The sequence below is a fragment of the Papio anubis genome, chromosome 16 (genome assembly GCF_008728515.1).
Source record: "Papio anubis isolate 15944 chromosome 16, Panubis1.0, whole genome shotgun sequence".
NCBI lineage: Eukaryota > Metazoa > Chordata > Mammalia > Primates > Cercopithecidae > Papio > Papio anubis.
The window spans coordinates 62,240,465-62,261,371 of NC_044991.1; the positions used below are offsets into that span (position 1 = coordinate 62,240,465).

The 20,907-nt window shown below is 43.6% G+C and overlaps 1 protein-coding gene and 1 non-coding gene across 4 annotated transcripts in view; both read right to left on the reverse strand.

The window, feature by feature from the left end:
- Window positions 1-14,543: 14,543 nt before the first annotated feature.
- The window catches only part of EDEM2 (ER degradation enhancing alpha-mannosidase like protein 2), a 33,160-nt gene continuing 26,796 nt past the window's right edge, over window positions 14,544-20,907 (reverse strand). For all 3 annotated transcript variants that reach the window (XM_003904815.3, XM_017944867.3, XM_003904816.3), the window contains 2 exons: window positions 17,775-17,896; window positions 14,544-15,113 (listed from right to left, as the gene is read on the reverse strand). In XM_003904815.3, coding sequence (XP_003904864.1) covers window positions 14,613-15,113; window positions 17,775-17,896 — 623 coding nt within the window. In that variant the 3' untranslated portion in view covers window positions 14,544-14,612. The remainder of the gene's footprint in view (window positions 15,114-17,774; window positions 17,897-20,907) is intronic.
- On the reverse strand, window positions 16,319-16,390 carry LOC116270882. Its single transcript, XR_004179187.1, has one exon. It is a non-coding gene; the product is annotated as a small nucleolar RNA SNORD56 (small nucleolar RNA).

Genomic DNA, 20,907 nt, shown 5'->3' on the forward strand with positions numbered 1-20,907 from the left:
TGTAAACTTGAAACCTCTTTCCCCAAATGATGCATGCATCCGACACACAGGCAGACACACACGTGCGCGGACACACACACAGGCAGACACACGTGTGTGCACACACACACAGGCAGACACAGACACACACGTGCACACGCACACAGGCAGACACACACGTGCATGCACGGACACACAGGCAGACACACGTGCGCGGACACACACAGGCAGACACACGTGTGCACGCACACACAGGTAGACACACATGTGTATGCACGGACACACAGGCAGTCACACGTGCATGCATGCACACACACACAGGCAGACACACACGGGCGCACACACAGGCAGGCACACACATGCGCGCACACACACACACAGGCAGACACACACACACAGGCAGACACACGTGCACGTGCGGACACCGACACACACGGGCACGCACACACACACAGGCAGACACACACAGGCAGACACACACACACATATTTTGCCAGTGGTTTTGGATTGTTCACAGTGACCTCTAAATCGCTAAACACCTACTATGTATCAGAGATTGTGCTAGATGCAAAGAAACGCAAAGGGAAGAAAATAAGAAAATTAACATTTGAAAAAGACCTAGGCCCCATGTGGTGGCTCACACCTGACATCCCAGTACTTTGGGAGGCTGAGGCAGGAGGGTCACATGAGCCCAGGAGTTGGACACAAGCCTGGGCAACATAGTGAGGCCTCATCTCTACAAATATATATATATATTTTTTTTTTTTTTAATTAGCCTGGCATGGTTGTGCGTGCCTGTGGTCCCAGCTACTTGGGAGGCTGAGGTGGGAGAATTGCTTGAGCCCTGCGGGCCAAGGCTGCAGTGAGCAGAGATTGCACAGTCCAGCCTGGGCAACAGAGTGAGACCCTGTCTCAAAAAGAAAAAGAAAAGACCTACCATGTATGTTTCGGGTACTGTACCAGGTGTTTGATACATGTCATCTTAACAAATATGCATAAAATAGAAATTTCACAAACTAACAAAGTATCACAGCACACTAGAATACATACTATTATAAATAAAGGCATCTAGTCACTGAATTACATTCATTCACCAGGTATTTCTTGAAAACTTCTTATGTACAAGCTCTGTCCCAGGCGTTGGGGATACATCTGCGAATAAGACAAATACAGCTTGTGCCTTAGAGGGCCCAAGTGTAGTGGAGGAAGGTAGACACATAAGCAATTACCATCAGGGCTCCAACCCACACAAGCATTTTTAAAAATATATTATTGTAGAGACAGATTCTCACTATGTTGCCCACACTTGTCTCAAACTCCTGGCCTCCAGTAATCCTCTCACCTCTGCCTTTCAAAACATTGAGATTGTAGGCATGAACCACTGCGTCTGACCCAAAAATATGTTTCAAAAAGAAAAGCAAAATCTAAAACCCACTACCTCTGAATCTGTACTACATTCTTTGGAAGCGCCTCACAGGTGACAAATTTGCATTGTCTTATATACAACTCAAAGCCCTCTGAGCACAGCTTGATGAGTAAGTGGATAATTAATACTTTTTTTTTTTTTTTTTGAGACAGAGTCTCACTCTGTTGCCAAGCTGTAGTGCAGTGGCATGATCTCGGCTCACTGCAACCTCCGACTCCCTGGTTCAAGCAATTCTCCTGCCTCAGCCTCCTGAGTAGCTAGGACTACAGGCGTGCGCCACCACACCCAACTAACTTTTGTATTTTTAGTAGAGACAGCGTTTCACCATGTTGGCCAGGATGGTCTTGATCTCCTGAACTTGAGATCTGCAGCTGCAGATAGAAAGAAAAGAAATCCCAGATTGAGTATTGTGCTGTAATCCTAGAAAACAGTCGATCAAATTAGAACAGACTCCATAAATAAAAAGAAGAGATTCCAACCAGAAATTAATGTCAGAAATTTGAAAATGGAATATCATTTCAGATTCTTCATCACTAAAAGATCATAAGAAGACATGATTAATAACTTTATGCCTATATATTTGAAAATGTATGTGGAACAGACAAATTTCTAGAAAAAACAGGCTTACCTAAATGGACACAAAACATAACAGAAAATTGGAATCATCTTATGACTATTAAAGACATTTCATCTCTAATTTAAAAGCTTCCCACAAAGAAAACCCCAGTCCCTAATGCCTTTGAAATCTACCACACTTTTAAGGAAGAAATAATGCCAACATCACATAATTTCTTCCAAAGACCAGAAAAAAAGGTCACCAACCGACATGAAAGTAACATAACATTGACACCAACATAGCAGATAAGGTGCAAAAATCTCTCTAATTTCATTTCATTCAGTTCAAACTGTGTTATGGTTTGCCTGTGTCCCTACCTGAATCTCATTTTGAATTGTAGTTCCCATAATCCCTACATGTCACGGGAGAGACCTGGTGGGAGGTCGTTGAATCACGTGGGCAGTTACCTCCATGCTGTTCTGATCATGAGTGAGTTCTCACCAGATCTGATGGTTTTAGAAGGGGCTTTCTCCATCATTCGCTCTTCACTTCTTGCTGGCGCCAGGTGTAGAAGACCTTGTTTGCTTCCCCTTCCACCATGATTGTAAGTTTCCTGAGGCTTCCCCAGCTATGTGGAACTGTGAGTCAATTAAACCTCTTTCCTTTATAAATTACCCAGTTTTGAGTATGTCTTTACTGGCAGCATGAGAATGGATTAATACAAACTGCTTTCATTAATAAAGTTGCATCAGTTTGTTGCAGCAATGTTGGGAACATCTCGTAACCTTGTTCTCAGTCTTGAGCTTGCATTAGAATCACCTGGAGGGGTTGGCTTTGTAAAACTAGATTGCTGGCCCATCTGTGGTCAGGGATGGGGCCCAAGAGTTTTACTTATAACAAGATCCCTGGTAATGCTGTTGCCTCTGCACCAGGGACCAGTTTTGACAATCACTGACCCAGTGGCACATACTATTTTGAAATCTTGCTTGCCATAGAAGTAATGTCGTTTGGAATGCTTGGACAGGCTCAGCATGTTGGAACAACTTCTAATTTAATTCTCTAAGGATGTAAAAAAATACATTGGTTAGATGGGCCAACATTGATATGATTGGCCAATTTCAATATGCTAAAGTAAATGATATGGTCAGCTGTAATCCCTGAAAATTTGTTTTCAAGAAGTTGATTATCACTGTTTTCCTCCAACATATATATGAATTTTAGCAGGATCCCTGTGTTTTCCTAAGATTTACAGCATATAAAAAGAGTATTCCAAATAGCATTGCTTTCAGATTCTAACAATTTTATAATAATTTTATTATATTTTCATTCATATTTGCTGCTCTCATACAATGCCTTTACATTTGTCTGGACTAATTTGTATTGACCAAAGTTACAATTGCCAATTCTCTAAATGCTTTTAATCCAGTTTTGTGGGAGAAGATTAACTAAACAAGAAGACCCTCCTTAAAACGTTCTTACCACTCATATAAGGTATAAGCTAAGTGTTGTGCAACTTTCGATTTGACTTTCTGTGGTTGGATTACAAAATCTATATGAGATTGGAACAACATAATAAGCATTGTTTCCAACATTCTGCAACAGTATAGATTCAAGGAGAAACTCTACTATTGCCAAGATATATTTTTATCACTTGCTACACCATAAAAACTGTACACACCAAATACATGCCAGAGAATAAATTTTTTTTTTCAGGAACCATGTGAGCGATTTTTTTCTTTTGGCACATAATATGCAACCCAATACAATGATAATAAGGCTTTCTCACTGACAGTCACAACATGAATCATAAAATTTGCCTATCACATTATATATATTTTTCTTTCTTTGGAAATATTCGAGAGACTGACTAATTCAACATGTCATGTTTCCAAGCATCTTTTAAGTTTTGATGGTTTTAACTTCTCATTTGCAAGGACATCATTATAATGCATTGGTGTACATGTCATTTTGTTGGATTTACACATTTGATAAAGTAATATATATATTTTTTCTTAGACAGAGTTTCATAATTACCACCCAGACTAGAGAGTGTGATCTCAGCTCACTGCAACCTCCACCTCTCAGGTTCAAGTGATTCTTCTGCCTCAGCCTCCGGAGTAGCTGTGATTACAGGCACCTGCCACCACACCCGGCTAATTTTTGTATTTTTAGTAGAGATGCGGTTTTGCCACATTGGGCAGACTGGTCTCAAACTCCTGACCTCAGGTGATCCGCCCGCCTTGGCCTCCCAAAGTGCTGGGATTATAGGCATGAGCTGGTCGGGCATGGTGACTCACGCCTGTAATCCCAGCACTTTGGGAGGCTGAGATGGGATGATTGCTCAAGGCCAGGGGTTTGAGACCAGCCTGGTCAACACATTGAGACCCCCATCTCTATTAAAATAAATAAACAAATACATAAATAAAGCAAATCTTGCATTTACCCTTTTTAACAAGATTCAAATTATGTCAGTCTGTTGATTAGAGTTGATATTTTCTCCAATATTTCCATTTACTTTTCCCATGTTTTTCACCTTATTATTCTTGTTCTTTGTAGCATTAAAACAGTCAACTTAGCTGGGCTCGGTGGCTCGAGCCTGTAATCCCAGCACTTTGGGAGGCCGAGATGGGTGGATCACGAGGTCAGGAGAGATTGAGACCATCCTGGCTAACACGTGCAGTCCCCGCTCACTAAGAAATAAAACTAGCCGGGTGAGGTGGCGGGCTTCTGTAGTCCCAGCTACCGGGAGGCTGAGGCAGGAGAACATGCGGAACTGGAGGCGGAGCTTGCAGTGAGCTGAGATCCGGCCACTGCACTCCAGCCTGGGCTACAGAGCGAGACTCCGTCTCAAAAAAACAAACAAACAAAAAAAAAACAGTCAACTTAACAGCAACTTGAACTAGTTCAATTAAAATGCTACAATAATTGCACATCCAAAATTTTTTATCTGATTATAAACTTTATGAAAAACTGCACTGCAAATTCCTAACCAAAACCCAGTTGAAAGTCATGGCAATACTGCCCCCCCCCCCCAAAAAAAAAAAACCACTCTTCACAACTAACTACAAACTATTTTGATATAAAATTAAATAATACATAGCTGGGCGCGGTGGCTCATGCCTGTAATCCCAGCACTTTGGGAGGCCAAGGCGGGTGGATCACGAGGTCAGGAGTTTCAGACCAGCCTGGCCAAGATGGTGGAACCCCATCTCTACTAAAAATATAAAAATTAGCCAGTTATGGTGATGGGTGCCTGTAATCCCAACTATTCAGGAGGCTGAGGCAGAGAATTGCTTGAACCCGGGAGGCGGAGGTTGCAGTGAGCTGAGATCGCAACACCCCGCTCCAGCTTGGGCAACAAGAGCAAAACTCCATCTCGAAATAAACAAACAAATACATACATACATTATACTATACTATACTATTCTGTCATTATAACTTGATGGTCATATTGGCAGTCAAGTACCAGAAAATCAAATGAGATGACAATTCACCAAACTGCTTTTAGCCAATGTGTACATTTTTCACATCCCCTCCTCTGTCTCTCCCACAGTGTAATGCAATTAGCCTTGTGCGATTAGTAATGTGCTCCTGTCCTCAGTTCTTGTCAAGAATCCGTACAAGGCACTCTTAAAATTTTTGAATCCATTCTATTTCATTATTTAAAAAGTTAGTGGGCCACATTAAATTTATTTCTTGACCCACTAAAGAGTCATGAGCAAAGTCTCAAAAACATTACTCTAAGGCGCTAAACTATTAACTTCTGCAAGGGAGTTTGTAAAAAAATACAATAAACAGAATAGCTTACCTCTCTGCATGCAGAATGTTTTCTTTGATAACTTTATTTTTCAAGGCTGGATTTATACCACACTGGGCTTGCAAACTACTGCTGCTTCATGGGTTGGTGCGGGGAGGGGTAGGAGATGGGTTTATGGGGTATATATGTTTTCTTTTTTATTTTGTGGTATTTTTAAAACATTGAGATGTAATTCATATACCATAAAATTCACACCATTAAAGTCCAATTCAGTGGTTTTTAGTATATTCCCAATACTGTGTAACTATCATCACTCTCTAATTCCAGAACCTGTTAATCACCCATCAGAAAAACCTATACCCATGAAGAGTAACTCCCCATTTGCCTGCCCCGGTCCCTGCCAACCACTAATTTACTTTCTGTCTCCATGCATTAATCTATGCTAGATAGTTTATATAAAAGGAATCACACAGTATGTGGCCTTTTGTGTCTGGCTTCTTCCCCTTAGCACATATTTTTAAAGGTTTATCCACGTTGCAGCATTTATCAGTACTTCATTCCATTTAGTGGTCGAGTAATATGCCATTGTATGACTATTCCACATTTTAACCATTTGTAAGTTGATGAACGCTAGGGTTGTTCCCACTTTTAGCTATTATGAATAATGCTGTTACATACTGACAGATAAACTTTTGTGTAGACATAATTCATTTTAGTTTTCTCTTGGGTGAGTGGAATTGCCGGGTCACATGGTAACTTAATCTTTTTTATTTATTTATTTATAGGTTGAAGTGCAGTGGTGTGACCTTGGCTCACTCCAACCTCTAACCCCCAGGTTCAAGCAATTCTCCTTCCTCAGCCTCCCAAGTAGCTGCGATTACAGGCATGCGCCACCACGCCCGGCTAATTTTTCGTATTTTTAGTAGAGACAGGGTTTCACCATGTTGGTCAGGCTGGACAATGTTTAATTTTTGATAAACCAACAAACTGTTTTCCAAACCAGCTGCCCCATTTTACATCCCCACCAGCAATGGATGAAAATTCCAGGGCTGCGTGCGGTGGGTCACGGCCGTAATCCCAGCACTTTGGGAGACTGAGGCGGGCAGATCACTTGAGTGCAGGAGTTCGAGACCAGCCTGGGCAACGTGGCAAAGCCCTGTCTCTACAAAAAATAAAAAATTAGCCAGGCATGGTGGCATGCGCCTGTGGTCCCAGCTGCTTGGGAGGCTGAGGTGGGAGGATCGCTCGAGCCCCAGAAGTTGAGGCTTCAGTGGGCTTTGCTTGTGGCGCTGCACTTCAGCCTGGGCAACACAGTAAACCTGTCTCAAAAATTAATAAATAAATAAATCTTTTAAAAACAAAATTCCAAATTCTCCATGTCCTCAATAACATCTTAAAAGCTGGGACTACAGGTGCGAGCCACCATGCTCAGCTAATTTTTGTAGTTTCAGTAGAAACAGGGTTTCACCATGTTACCCAGGTCTTGAACTCCTGGACTCAAACTATCCACCCACCTTGGCCTCCCAAAGTGCAAGGATTACAGGCTTAAACCACTGCTCCTGGCCTTTTTTAAGAAATAAATAATTTAAAAAAATGTTTACATTGACAAGGCTGGGCGCGGTGGCTCACGCCTGTAATCCCAGCACTTTGGGAGGCTGAGGCGGGCAGATCACGAGGTCAGGAGATCAAGACCATCCTGGCCAACATGGTGAAATCCCGGCTCTACTAAAAATACAAAAATTAGCTGGGCATGGTGGTTCATGCCTGTAATCCTAGCTACTTGGCAGGCTGAGGCAGGAGAAGCACTTGAACCGGGGAGTCGGAGGTTGCAGTGAGCCGGGATCTCGCCACCGCACTCCAGCCTGGCAACAGAATGAGACTTCATCTCAAAAAAAAAAAAAAAATTATATTGACAAATAAAATTAGTATATATTTATCAAGTACATGTTGTTTTGAAATAAATATACATTGTAGAATGGAATGACTAAATTAAGGTAATTAGCATATGTGATTAATTTTAGACTTTAAGGATATGTACCAGTCATAATGGTCTCTAAGTATATTAGTCAGGAACCTGACAGGAAACAGATGGCTCATTCAAATTAGAAAGATTAGTGGAAGGTTTAATAAAGAGACTACTTACAAGGTGTGGGCAGAGTGTTAGAGAACCACAAGGGAAAATACGGTAATCCTATACAGCCAATCCTATCCCTAGCCTGAAGGGAGTAAGAGAACGGTTACTGTATTAGTCAGAGTTACAAAACAGAACTAATAGAATATGTTTGTGTAAGGCGGGCTAGGAGGCTCATGCCTGTAATCCCAGCACTTTGGGAGGCCGAGGTGGGTGGATCACCTGAGGTCAGGAGTTCGAGACTAGCCTGACTAACATGCTGAAATCTTGTCTCTACTAAATACAAAAAATTAGCCAGGTGTGGTGGCGGGCACCTGTAATCCCAGCTACTTGGGAGGCTGAGGCAGGAGAATCACTGGAACCCGGGAAGCAGAGGTTGCAGTGAGCCGAGATCATGCCACTGCATTCCAGGATGGGTAACAACAGTGAAACTCCGACTCAAAAAAAAAGAAAAGAATATGTGTGTGTATAGAAAGAGGTTTATAAGGAATTGGCTCACACAATTGCAGAGATTGGCAAGTCCAAATATGCGGTGTGGGCTGGCAAGTTTGAAACCCAGGAGAGCCACTGGCACAGATGAAGTCCCAGAGCGGGCTGCTAAAGAATTCCCTCTCATGTGAGGGAGAGGCCGTGTCTTCGTTCTCTTCAGGCTCCAGCTGATTGAATGAGGCCCACCCACATTATGGAGGGCAATCTTCACCAATTAAAATGTTCATCTCATCCAAAAACACCCTTGCAGAAATACTCAGAATAATGTTTGACCAAATATTGGAGTACCCAGTGGTCCAGCCAGTTTGACACATAAAATTAACTACCACCTGAAAATAAAAAGTTGCATGGAGATGGGCACCTTGGGATAAAATGACACTCTTTTTTTATTATTATTATACTTTAAGTTCCAGGGTACATGTGCACAATGTGCAGGTTTGTTACATATGTATACATGTGCCATGTTGGTTTGCTGCACCCATTAACTCATCATTTACATTAGGTATTTATCCTAATGTTATCCCTCCCCCATACCCCCACCCCACCACAGGCCCTGGTGTGTGATGTTCCCCACCCTGTGTCTAAGTGTTCTCATTGTTCAATTCCCACCTATGAGTGAGAACATGCAGTGTTTGGTTTTCTGTCCTTGCAATAATTTGCTCAGAATGATGATTTCCAGCTTCATCCATGTCCCTACAAAGGACATGAACTCATCAAAGGATATTCTTTTTTTTTTTTTGAGATGGAGTCTTGCTTGTCGCCCAGGCTGGAGTGCAGTGGCGCAATCTCGGCTCACTGCAAGCTCCGCCTCCCAGGTTCACGCCATTCTCCTGTCTCAGCCTCCTGAGTAACTGGGACTACAGGAGCCTGCCACCACGCCCGGCTAATTTTTTGTATTTTTAGCAGAGACGGGGTTTCACTGTGTTAGCCAGGATGGTCTTGATCTCCTGACCTTGTGATCCGCCTGCCTTGGCCTCCCAAAGTGCTGGGATTACAGGTGTGAGCCACCATGCCCGGCCAAGGATATTCTTTTTATATACATATATAGAGAGATGGGGTCTCACTGTGTTGCCCAGGCTGGTCTTGAACTCATGGGCTCAAGCAGTCCTCCCATCTCTGCCTCCCAGAGTGTTGGGATTATAGGTGTGAGCCACCATGTCCAGTCAGAAATGATACCTTTTGATTGAGAGATGTAGCCAGCTTGAAGCAAACCCTGCAAGAAGGGAGCCAGAGGGATAAACGCCCTTGAACTCATTCCACTCCCTTTCACCAATCTCCTGTCTGGGCTCCCCGTTGGATGGACCCAACTGGAAGCCAGGAAGAATGAGTCCATTACTGTAGCTCATACCAGACCACAGAGGATAATGAATTTCTTGGGGCAAAAGATAGGGTGAAAAGTACATCCACAGGGGGAAATGGAAGATATCCTACACACTAGATTATGCCACAGTGATAAGCAATTCCAGCAGACTCAAAGAAACTAGAAGAAAGGAAATAAGATCAAAGCAGAAATTAGCACAATAGACAAACATACGCTTGATAGCAACAAGTCAGTCCCAAGTTTGTTCTTCAAAAAAGAGAAAATAAGAAATCTCTGGCAAGACTAATCAAGAAAAAGAGAAGGCATAGACAATATTAAAAAACAGGCCAGGCATGGGGGCTCACACCTGTAATCCCAGCACCTTGGGAGGCTAAGTCAGGAGGATCATTTGGATGCCAGGAATTTGAGACCACCCTGGGCAACATGGCAAAACCCTGTCTCCACACACACAAAAATTCTTTAATTAGCCAGATGTGATGGTGTATACCTGGAGTTCCAGCTACTTGGAAGGCTGAGGCAGGAGGACTGCTTGAGTGTGGGAGGTCAAGGCTGCAGCGAGTCCTGATCTGCACTCCAGCCTGGGCAAGAGAGCGAGACCTTGTCTCAAAGAAAAAAAAAAAAAAAGAACAAAACAGATAGGACAACTTCATGCCAATGAATTTATAGAAAAGTACAACTTTCTAAGTTAGGGAAGAGTGGGGTTTGGGAAGGGACTTTCTTTCCACTCTCTGGTCTGGCCTGGAATCTGGGGTGTTGACTGATGATCAAGGGTATCCCTAGGTGTGGGGATGAGCTGGTCTTGGCCCAAAGAAGCCTGAATAATGAAGTGGACTGTGGTTCTAAGAGTAGTCATAGCTAATAGTAGCTGTTAGCTAGTAGATGATGTAATTTCCTTCCATTGTGCCTCAACTTTCAGTCAAGACTTCTTCAAAGTTATAGCAGTTCTCGTCTATGTTATGGGGAATTATGTGTGGGCCTAGCTCTCTATTTGAGGCAAAGTAATAAAAGAGAGGGCAAGAGGTGTATCCCTGCCTAACAAGGTAGCCAGAGGTTTGCCATGGTACTGAAGAAAATGATCAGCAGCTGAATTAGCCAAGGTTCATGAGCAAAGATGAGGTTGGCAGATAAAGCCAGACAAATTCCTAGTTAAAAGTCACCTCCTGAGCTATTTAGAGAAACAGTTGATTCAGGGCTGGGATAGGAACGGGATCAGCTGAGCTTGGAACATCTTGTAATACCAGAAAGCAGGATACTATCAAAGACTATTGGGGTTGTGTTAACAGGACTCAGGGCTAACTTGAAGAGCAGCTTCCACTGGCCAAAAATGGGACAATTTGAGCTCTGATAAGAAAAATAATTTCAATGAACTGAAAACCATCAAATGAGTTTAAATCCAAGGGTTCACAATACTTAAAAAACAAAACTTCATTGTCACCACTGGAGGATGCTAGGAAAACGATGCATTATTCTGGAAAATAAAAAATAAAAATTAAGAATCAAATATTTATCCTGGCTTTCCTGAATGAACTCTACCTCAACGAACCCAAATAGTTGACGAGAGGAAGTCTTTCTTTAGAGAATTAGTCTAGCCTCGGCTGGGTGCAGTGGCTCACACCTGTAATCCCAGCACTTTGGGAGGCCAAGGCGGGTGGATCACCTGAGGTCAGGAGTTCGAGACCAGCCTGACCAACATGGCGAAACCCTGTCTTTACTAAAAATACAAAATTAGCTGGGTGTGGTGGCGCACGCGTGTAATCCCAGCTACTTGGGAGGCTGAGGCAGGAGAATTGCTTGAACCTGGGAGGTGGAGGTTACAGTGAGCCGAGATCAAGCCATTGCACTGAAGCCTGGGCAACAAGAGCAAAACTTCATCTCAAAAAAAAAAAAAGAGAGAAATAGTCTAGCCTAATTAAAATCTCACTATTTGGAAACCCCTGTTGAAATGATAGATCTAAGCAATGATCAACAAATGGCTGTTAGTAATAGACAAGCAGACATGATGTGTCTCTTGACCAAAAGAAACAACAGTGCTTATGAACCATTCTTGAAAAATAAAAACACCAGCCTAGGCAACATAGCGAGACCCCATCTAAACAAAAAATTTAAAAATTAGCCAGGCAATGGTGTGGACCTGTAGTCCCAGCTATTCGGGAGGTTGAGGCGGGAGAATCACTTGTGCCCGTGAGGCTGCAGTGAACTGTGATCACTCCACTGGGTGACTGGGTGAGATGCTGTCTCAAAATAAATAAATATACAAATAAAAATAAAAACAAAAGTAAAAATTCAAATCTGATGATGCCTCTAGATCTTAACATCAACTTTAAAAAACAGTTATATAATACCTCAGAGATGCAATTAACAAAATCCATAATATGGGAAATCTACAGGACATACAACTGTTGTCTTCAACAAACTGCAGTGGGAGGAGTGGGAAGGGAGGGAGAGAGGGAGAGGGAAAGAATTTCTGTAAATTAAAAGACACTTCAGAGATATATCATCTAATTTCAAACATATAAATCAACCCTATGTGGGTCCTGATACAAACAACCTATAATACAAAGTTATGAAACAAAACATTTTGAACATTGGAGAGGATATCAAAGAATAATGATTGATTTTTACAGGTGGGCTTTGGGGATGCATTCTGAAATACTTTTAGGAATAAAATGTTTGGAATCCTAAATAATCCAGTGTGGCTATAAATGAAGTAAGGTTGGCCGTGAGTTCATCATCTTTGAAGCTAGTTTGTTGAAACTGGTGAGCACACAAGGGATGAGCACGCAAGGGATGGCTGTCCTGTTCGCTCCACTTTTGTGTATTTAAAATTTTACTTAGCCAGGCTTGGTGGCATGCACCCGTGGTCCCAGCTACCTGGGAGGCTGAGGTGGGATGATCGCCCAAGCCTGGGAGGTGGAGGCTTCAGTGAGCTCAGATCATGCCACTGCATTCCAGCCAGGGGGTGAGTGAGATCCTGTCTCCAAATAAATAGGGAAAATAGAATAGAATAGAATAGAAAATAGAATAGAATAGAATAGAATAGAATAGAAAATAGAATAGAATAGAATAGAATAGAATAGAATAGAATAGAACAAAATAAAATTAAAAAATTAAAAAATTAAAAAAATTTTAAAAATTAAAAAAAATAAAAAAATAAATAAAATAAAATAAAATAAATAAAATAAAATAAAATAAAATAAAATAAAATAAAATAAAATAGTACAGCCTGGCCAGGCATGATGGCTCACTTTGAGAGGCCAAGTTGGGCAGACTGCTTGAGCTTAGGATTTTGAGACCAGCCTGAGCAACGTGGTAAAACCCCATCTCAACAAAAAATACAAAATTTAGGAAAATTAGCCAGGCATGGTGGCATGCTCCTGTTGTCCCTGCTACTCAGGAGGCTAAGGTGGGAGGATCACTTGAGCCCAGGTCAGGGATTGCAGGGCCTGCAGTGAGCCGTGATTGCGCCACTGCACTCCAGACTGGGCAACAGTCTGGAGACCCTGTATCAAAAAAAACTTTACGGCCAGGCACAGTGGCTCATGCCTGTAATCCCAGCACTTTGGGAGGCTGAGGTGGGAGGATTGCTTGAGCCCAGGAATTCGAGACCACCCTGGGCAACAAAGCAAGACCCCATCTCTAATGTTTATAAAAATGTAAAATGAAAAAATTAAAGTTATAAGAAAATAAAATTTAAAAAAGAAATAAAATTTTACATAATTAAAAGCTCACCTCCTCAGGGAGGCTTTTTCCACCCCCCCTATTTAAAGCAGCTTATCTTTCCCCATTATTTTCTAGCACGGCCCCCTGTTTTCTTCATGGAACCGATCACAATGCTGTTTTATCTATTTACTAGGTTATTTCTTTCTGCTAGAAATTTAGTTTTACACGAATAAAAACTGTTTGCCTTGTTTGCTGCTGAACCTCTGGGGCTGGGGCTGGTACACAGAGGTGCCTGCCCAACCCCATGGCTCAAGCCTGTAATCCCAATTTCTCAGGAGGCTGAGGCGGGGGGATTGTTTGAGCCCAGGAGTTGGAGATCAGCCTGGGCAACATAGGGAGACCCTGTCTCTACAAAAATTTTTTTTAAAAATCAGGCAAATTATAGTGGTGTGTGTCTGTGGTCCCAGCTACTCCAGAGGTTGAGATGGGAGGATCACTTGAGCCTGGGAGGTCGAGGCTGCAGTGAGCGGTGATCATGCCACTACATTCCAACCTGGGTGACAGAGGGAGACCCTGTCTCAAAAGAGAAAAGGTGCTTAATAAATCTTTGTTGCTTGGAAGGACAGGTGGATAGATGAGTCAACTAAAGAGTAAGAAGCAGCCGGGCACGGTGGCTCATGCTCATAATCCCAGCACTTTGGGAGGCTGAGGCCGGTGGATCACCTGAGGTCAGGAGTTCGAGACCAGCCCGACCAACATGGTGAAACCCCATCTCTACTAAAAATTAAAAAAAAAAAAATTTAGCCAGATGCAGTGGCGCATACCTGTAGCCCCAGTTACTCGGCAGGCTGAGGCTGGAGAATCGCTTGAACCTGGGAGGTGGAGGTTGCAGTGAGCCAAGATCACGCCACTGCACTCCAGCCTGGGCGACAGAGCGAGTCTCTGTCTCAAAAAAAAAAAAAAAAAAAAAAAAAAGTAAGCAGCACATGTTGGAGCAAGAACTAACAAAGAAATACATTTATGACAACACTCCGCAAAGACACCAGAAAAGGAAGGGAGATTCAACCATCAACCCCTGGGACCTTTGGAGCCAGCTAATTGCATTTAGCCTTTTCTCCAGCTACGTGAGAAAATTAACTAGGTTCACAATTGCCCATAGCCACCAATCTTTTCTTTGAATGAATCTCATGAAATAGCCCAATATGTAAAACGTGATAACCAAAACATGATACCCAAAAGCATTTTATTATAGTTTAGTCTCAAAAAAATAAAAATAAAAAAATTATCCAGTGGTTATGAGGAGTCAAGGAAAACCTGTCCCAGTAATGCCAACTTGGAGGTGAAGGGCTGACTGGGGCAGCTGAGAAGTGGGACCTTCTGTTTGGCAGGCTTCCTCTCCCTTGCCTGGTCATGGTTTTCAGGTGAGAGGAGTGTTCCTGGCCTTGTTGGGGGTTCCCATGGCCCCGAACTCATAGTCTTTTTCTGAAATTTCGACCTGTTGCGTTTGAGAGAGTAGAATTCTCTCATCAAGTCCTCCACCTCCCACTGCTCTTCCTTCAGCCTCTGGCAGCAGTGCAGGGCGGCAGGGTCGATGGGGTGAGCTTCTGTGTTGAAGATGTATCCCCCAGCCCCCAGGATGCACTCCCCATAGGGGGTGATCACTGTGTCAAAGGTGGAGCCATTATTGTGGATGAAGTTGGTTGGGTCAAACAGGAGGTAGAGGTATTTCACAGTCTCGGCCAGGAAGAATGACTCCATGCGGTTGTCCAGCTTGTGGTCTCGCAGATCTTTGATCTGACACGTGGGAGAAGGAAGCAAGTGGAATACCATCACAATTTGATAGTGAGGGTCAGGCAATTCCTTAAGAACTCCTGTTCTGCCACAAAGCAGCTGAGGGCCTGGGAGCAGATCGCTGAACTTTTCAGAACTTCACTCTTTCCCAAGCCACCGTCATCTCACCTGGATTGTCACATCAGCTTCCAAATGGGCTTCCAGCCTCCATCCTTAGCTCTGTAGTTTATATATACACACTATTTTAAAAATAGGGACAGAGTCTCACACCATGTTGCCCAGGCTGGTCTCAAATCCCTGGGTTCAAGCAACTCCTCCTACCTTGGCCTCCCAAAGTACCAGGATGACAGGCGTGAGACACACGCCCAGCCCCTACAGTATATGTATAGCATAAATCTTCCCGTCAATTCTCTACTCAAAACTTTCTGTGAACCCTCCATTTCATGCAGGATAAAAATGGAAGTCATGACCTGGCCCCTGCTCCCTCCCTGCCCTCACCTCTTACCACTCTAAGAGCTCCAGCTGCTGACTTTCTATCCTGAGCTAGCACAGCACCCTCCTGCCTCGGGCTCTTTGCATCTGTGGTTCTTTCAGCCTGGAGCACTCTGCCTCCAGTTTTCCCCATAGCTTGTTCCCTCCCTTCCTTCAGGTCTCTGCTCAAATGCTTCCTCACCAGAAATGTCTCCGCTAACCTTCCTCTATGACATGACAATCTCCTATCCCCTTTATCCCACCTTTTTGTGACTACAAACATAGAGCTAATCGTCTCTTTTAATGATGGCATAGTACTCCATCGTGAAAATGGATCACCATTTACCTAGCTAATCCTCCCTGGAAGGGCACTCAGATGATTACCAAGTTTTTTATTTTTTAATTTTTTTTCAGATGGAGTTTCACTCTGTCGCCCAGGCTGGAGTGCAATGACACAGTCTCAGCTCACTGTAACATCCGCCCCCCGGGTTCAAGCAATTCTCCTGTCTCAGCCTCCAGAGTAGCTGGGACTACAAACACATGCCACCACACCCGGTTAATTTTTTTTTTGTATTTTTAGTAGAGACGCGGTTTCACCATGTTGGCCAGGTTGGTCTTGAACTCCTGACCTTGTGATCCACCCGCCTTGGCCTCCGAAAGCGCTGGGATTACAGGCCTGAGCCGCTGCGCCTGGCCAATTACCAAGTTTTTGTAAGCAAGTAGGGGTCTTTTTTTCTCCACTCAGACCCAAAGTATCGAAACTTACTAGGTTCAACTGCTGTTGATGAAAACTATTGACATTGTTTTAGTAAGGAGTCTTAGAGAATTTCAACTGAGTTTTCAGGCATGGATGACTAAGATTACTTGCTACAAATATTTATTTTAGCTTCTCAGAATTAGTAATACTTCTAAACAAAACATTCTCAGTGGACTCTTACATTTAAAAATATGACTCAAATATGGTCTTGATGCATCAAGACTATTATTTCCTTGCCCTGTTTGACAAAGGTCAGATGCCTGTTCCCATCATTCACCATGGAAGACCTCCAAAGCGCTTCATGTTTATGGAAAGGAGCCCAGCATTCCTAGGAAGGCCGCAGTGGGCTTATCATTTTGGTTTTTCACATAATACAGAATATTAGAAGCCAAATCATATCAGGGGTTTATTTTTTCCCTTCCACATGTAGGTCTTCTCTCTTCCCCTACACATATCTACATTTTACTTAGAGAATATAATCACATTACAAAATTTTGCAAAATAAGTGTTTTGTTGTTGTTTTGAATTCCATACCCCAACACCAACTCTGTAGGCTTTTCGGAGAATTTTCTTCTAGACTATTTTCTTCTACATCTGTATTTATATCTTGCCTGCCTGGGTCCCGTATGGATGTGACATGGCTCTCACCTTTGACCCTTTCAATCTATTTTCCACAGAGCAGCTAGAGTGATCTTTCTAAAGTACAAATCAGATCATGTCACTACTCTGCTGTAAATCCTACCAAGGCTTCACATTCTAAGTAGAAAAAAATCCAAACTCTTTCCTGTGGCTTACACAAAGGCCTATGTGATCTAGCCCCTGCCTACCTCTGGGACCTTATCTCTTCCCACATTTCTCCTTGCTTGCTCCACTCCAGCCACACTGGCCTTCTGTCTACCCGATATATATTCATGGTTTTTTCTCATTAAAATGTAAGCTCCATGAGAGCAGGGCCTCTGCTATAACCCTTGGGCCTAGAGAGTGCCTGGCATGTGAAAGACATTCAATAAATATCTGCGAGACTAAGTAGGACTGCTTTGTTAAGGAGTCCCAGGTTTGAATATAGGGCTATGGGACTCTGGATTCCCCTTAAAATCTATTTTAGTGTCTCACAAAACTTTTTGCTAAACTCACCTTTTCAATGTCACCTACTCAAACAGATCAAGGATCTCTGCTGTGGGAGGAATGCCAAGGGCCTGGGTCAAGATCCCAAGGAACTAATCCTAGCTCTTCCTCTACTAGCTGTGAGATCTTTGGCAAGGCACTTAAGCTTCTCTGTTCTTTGGTCTTGCCATCTGTAAAATACGAGCATTATGTATATCTCCAAGCTCTCTTCTAGTGCTGATATGTCAGAACTCCCAAAGCTCTACCCTTAAAGAGGCTTTTTAGCAGCAAGAGGAGACTCTTCCCAGTCTTGGGGCCATGGAAACACTTACTGTTGCAAATCCGCACTCCACCTTGCTGATTTTTTCAATGGATTCCACAGCATCTCTTCCGAGTTCTAGAAGGGTGGGATCCCCAGTGGCACGGTAGAGGTACATTGCGCTTTCAATAAGTTCTGCAAAGTCCAAAGCAGACCCTCCTCACTCAGTGGCTGCACAGAGATGGCCTGGGGCCTCTTAGGGCAGTGAGGGACTACTCCCCTCCATATCTTGTCCATGAGGCCCCAACTAGTAGGAACACAGGATACCTCATCCAACGCTGAGTTTCAGAGCCAGTATACCCAAAGCTTGAAGCTCAGTGGAGACCAGCATTAAGGCTGACCAGTGACTCCCACCCCAAGAAGAGAAAGAAAGGTGGCCAGGTTCTGGGGTAGAGAAGGTGGCGTAGATTGTTGCCTATTTACCAATATCTGTTCCCCACTTCCTCCTTAGTAGCAGGATTCCTAACTTTAGCTAAGCACAGGCTGCCTGGCTGCCAACACTAACAACTATTCTAACAGCTAGGTAGGATTAAGGACACCATGGCGAGCCATATAAGCCCAGAACGTGAGAGAGAAATAAATTTCTATCCTAATTAAGCTACTATTTTTTTCCTGTCACTCAGAGTCTAACCTAATTCTAAAATGCAAAAGAAGAGTAAGGGGTCGGGTGCAGTGGCTCACGCCTGTAATCCCAGCACTTTGGGAGGCCGAGGCAGGGGGATCACAAGGTCAGGAGATTGAGACCATCCTGGCTAACATGGTGAAACTCCGTCTCTACTAAAAATACAAAAAATTAGCCGGGCATGGTGGCAGGCACCTATGGTCCCAGCTACTCGGGAGGCTGAGGCAGGAGAATGGTGTGAACCTGGGAGGCGGAGGTTGCAGTGAGCCGAGAACGCACCACTGCACTCCAGCCTGGGCAACAGAGCAAGACTCCATCTCAAAAAAAAAAAAAAAGAAAAGAGTAAGAGCCTGGCATCATAAGGCTCTTTCTGAGATAGGATAGGTCAAAAGAAAAGGGTGAGATATCCAAGAGCAGACCAGGCATGGTAGCTCATGCCTGTAATCCCAGTGCTTTGGGAATCCAAGGTAAGAGGATAGTTTGAGCCCAGGAGTTTGAGACCAGCCTGGGCAACGTAGTGAGATCTTGTCTCTACAAAAGATAAAAATAATTAGCTGGGTGTGGCATGCACCTGTAGTCCTAGCTACTCAGGAGGCTGAGGCAGGAGGATCACTTGAGCCCAGGAGGTTGAGGCTGCAGTGAGCCATGATTAAGCCACTGCAGCATTCCCGCCTGGGTGACAAGAGTGAGACCTTATATAAAAAAATAAAAATAAAAAAAATAAAATAAACCACCAAACCATCATTCTAACAAAGATATGGTCATCAGTTCACTGTGCCCGGAAGAAAGTGATGTTTTGTCTTGCCCAATTCTATGCCACAACTGGAATTTGATGTTAAGACACGAGCTCTATCTTAAGATGAATATTAGCCAACAGGAGTGGGTCCAGATGAGAATATTTATTCTAGAGAAAAGGAAATATTAAAAAAATGTGTTTATTGCTTTCAAATACCTGAAGAACTGTTGTAGAGTTGACTTCAAGGGTGGCCTCAGCTCAATATGGTTTTCTACTTCATCCATCTTTTCTAAGAGAGAGAATCCCTGTCCCCTTTCTGTCCCATCATCTCCCCGACCTTCTCCTGTCCTGTTTCCACCTGGGCTTGATCAGTGCTTCTCTCCCTTTTGGCTTATTGCTACAAATTCTAGTTCTTATTTTATTTAATTAATTATTTTTTGAGACAGAGTCTTGCTCTGTCACCCAGGCTGGAGTGCCATGGCGTGATCTCCGCTCACTGCAACTCCGCCTCCTGGGTTCAAGGGATTCTCATGCCTCAACCTCCCGAGTTGCTGGGATTACAGGCATTCACCACCAGGCCTGACTCATTTTTGTATTTTTAGTGGAGACAAGGTTTCGCCATGTTGGCCAGGCTGGTCTCAAACTCCTGACCTCAAGTCATCCGCCCGCCTTGGCTTCCTGAAGTGTTGAGATAACAGGCGTGAGTCACTGCACCCAACCTCTAGTTCTTATTTTAGAGAAAAGATCTCTGCCTATCTCCCCAGTTCTCTCTTACTTCCTCCTCCTCTTCTCTCCTCACAGGCCTCTAGACAATTGCTAATCTAATTGCTCATATTCTAAGGCACAGACTAAGGTACACTCACTACCAGATGAACACATTCTGTGTGTTCAAAGGCAGAAAAGACAGTGCTGTCATGGGAGGCCTCCTCTTCTGCTTCTTTTTTGTGCTGCTGCTGCTTCTTTTTTTTGAGAGCGAGTTTTGCTGTTACCCAGGCTGGAGTGCAATGGCACGATCTTGGCTCACTGCAACCTCCGCCTCCCAGGTTCAAGCAATTCTCCTGTCTCAGCCTCCTGAGTAGCTGGGACTACAGGCACATGCCACCACGTCCAGCTAATTTTTGTATTTTTAGTAGAGACGGGGTTTCGTCATATTGGTGAGGCTGGTCTCGAACTCTCGACCTCAGTTGATCCACCCGCCTCGGCCTCCCAAAGTGCTGGGATTACAAGCGTGAGCCACCGCACCCAGCCCTCTTCTGTTTCTAGCAGCTGGTGGGGCCAGTGCCCTCATGACCAGCCATTGCGCTTCTCTCCTCACATGTGGGCCTCCTAAGCATGTTAGTTATTGCTTTACTTTCCTGTGCATCTGGCCAGCTCTGTCGAGCAGTGGTCCCCAACTGTTTTGGCATCAGGGACCAGTTTCGTGGAAGACAATTTTTCCATGAACTGGGGTTGTAGGGAATGGTTTTGGGATAATTCATGCACATTACATTTATTGTGTACTTTATTTATATTATTATTACGTTGTAATATATAATAAAATAATTACACAATCCACCATAATGTAGAATCAGTGGGAGCCCTGAGCTTGTTTTCCTGCAACTAGACAGCCCCATCTGGGGGTCATGGGAGATAGTGAGAGATCATCAGGCATCAGCTTCTCATAAGGAGCACACAACCTAGATCCCTCACATACGCAGTTCACAATAGGGTTCGTGGTCCTATGAGCATCTAATGCTGCCATGGATCTGACAGGAGGCGGAGCTCAGGCAGCAATGTGAGCGATGAGGA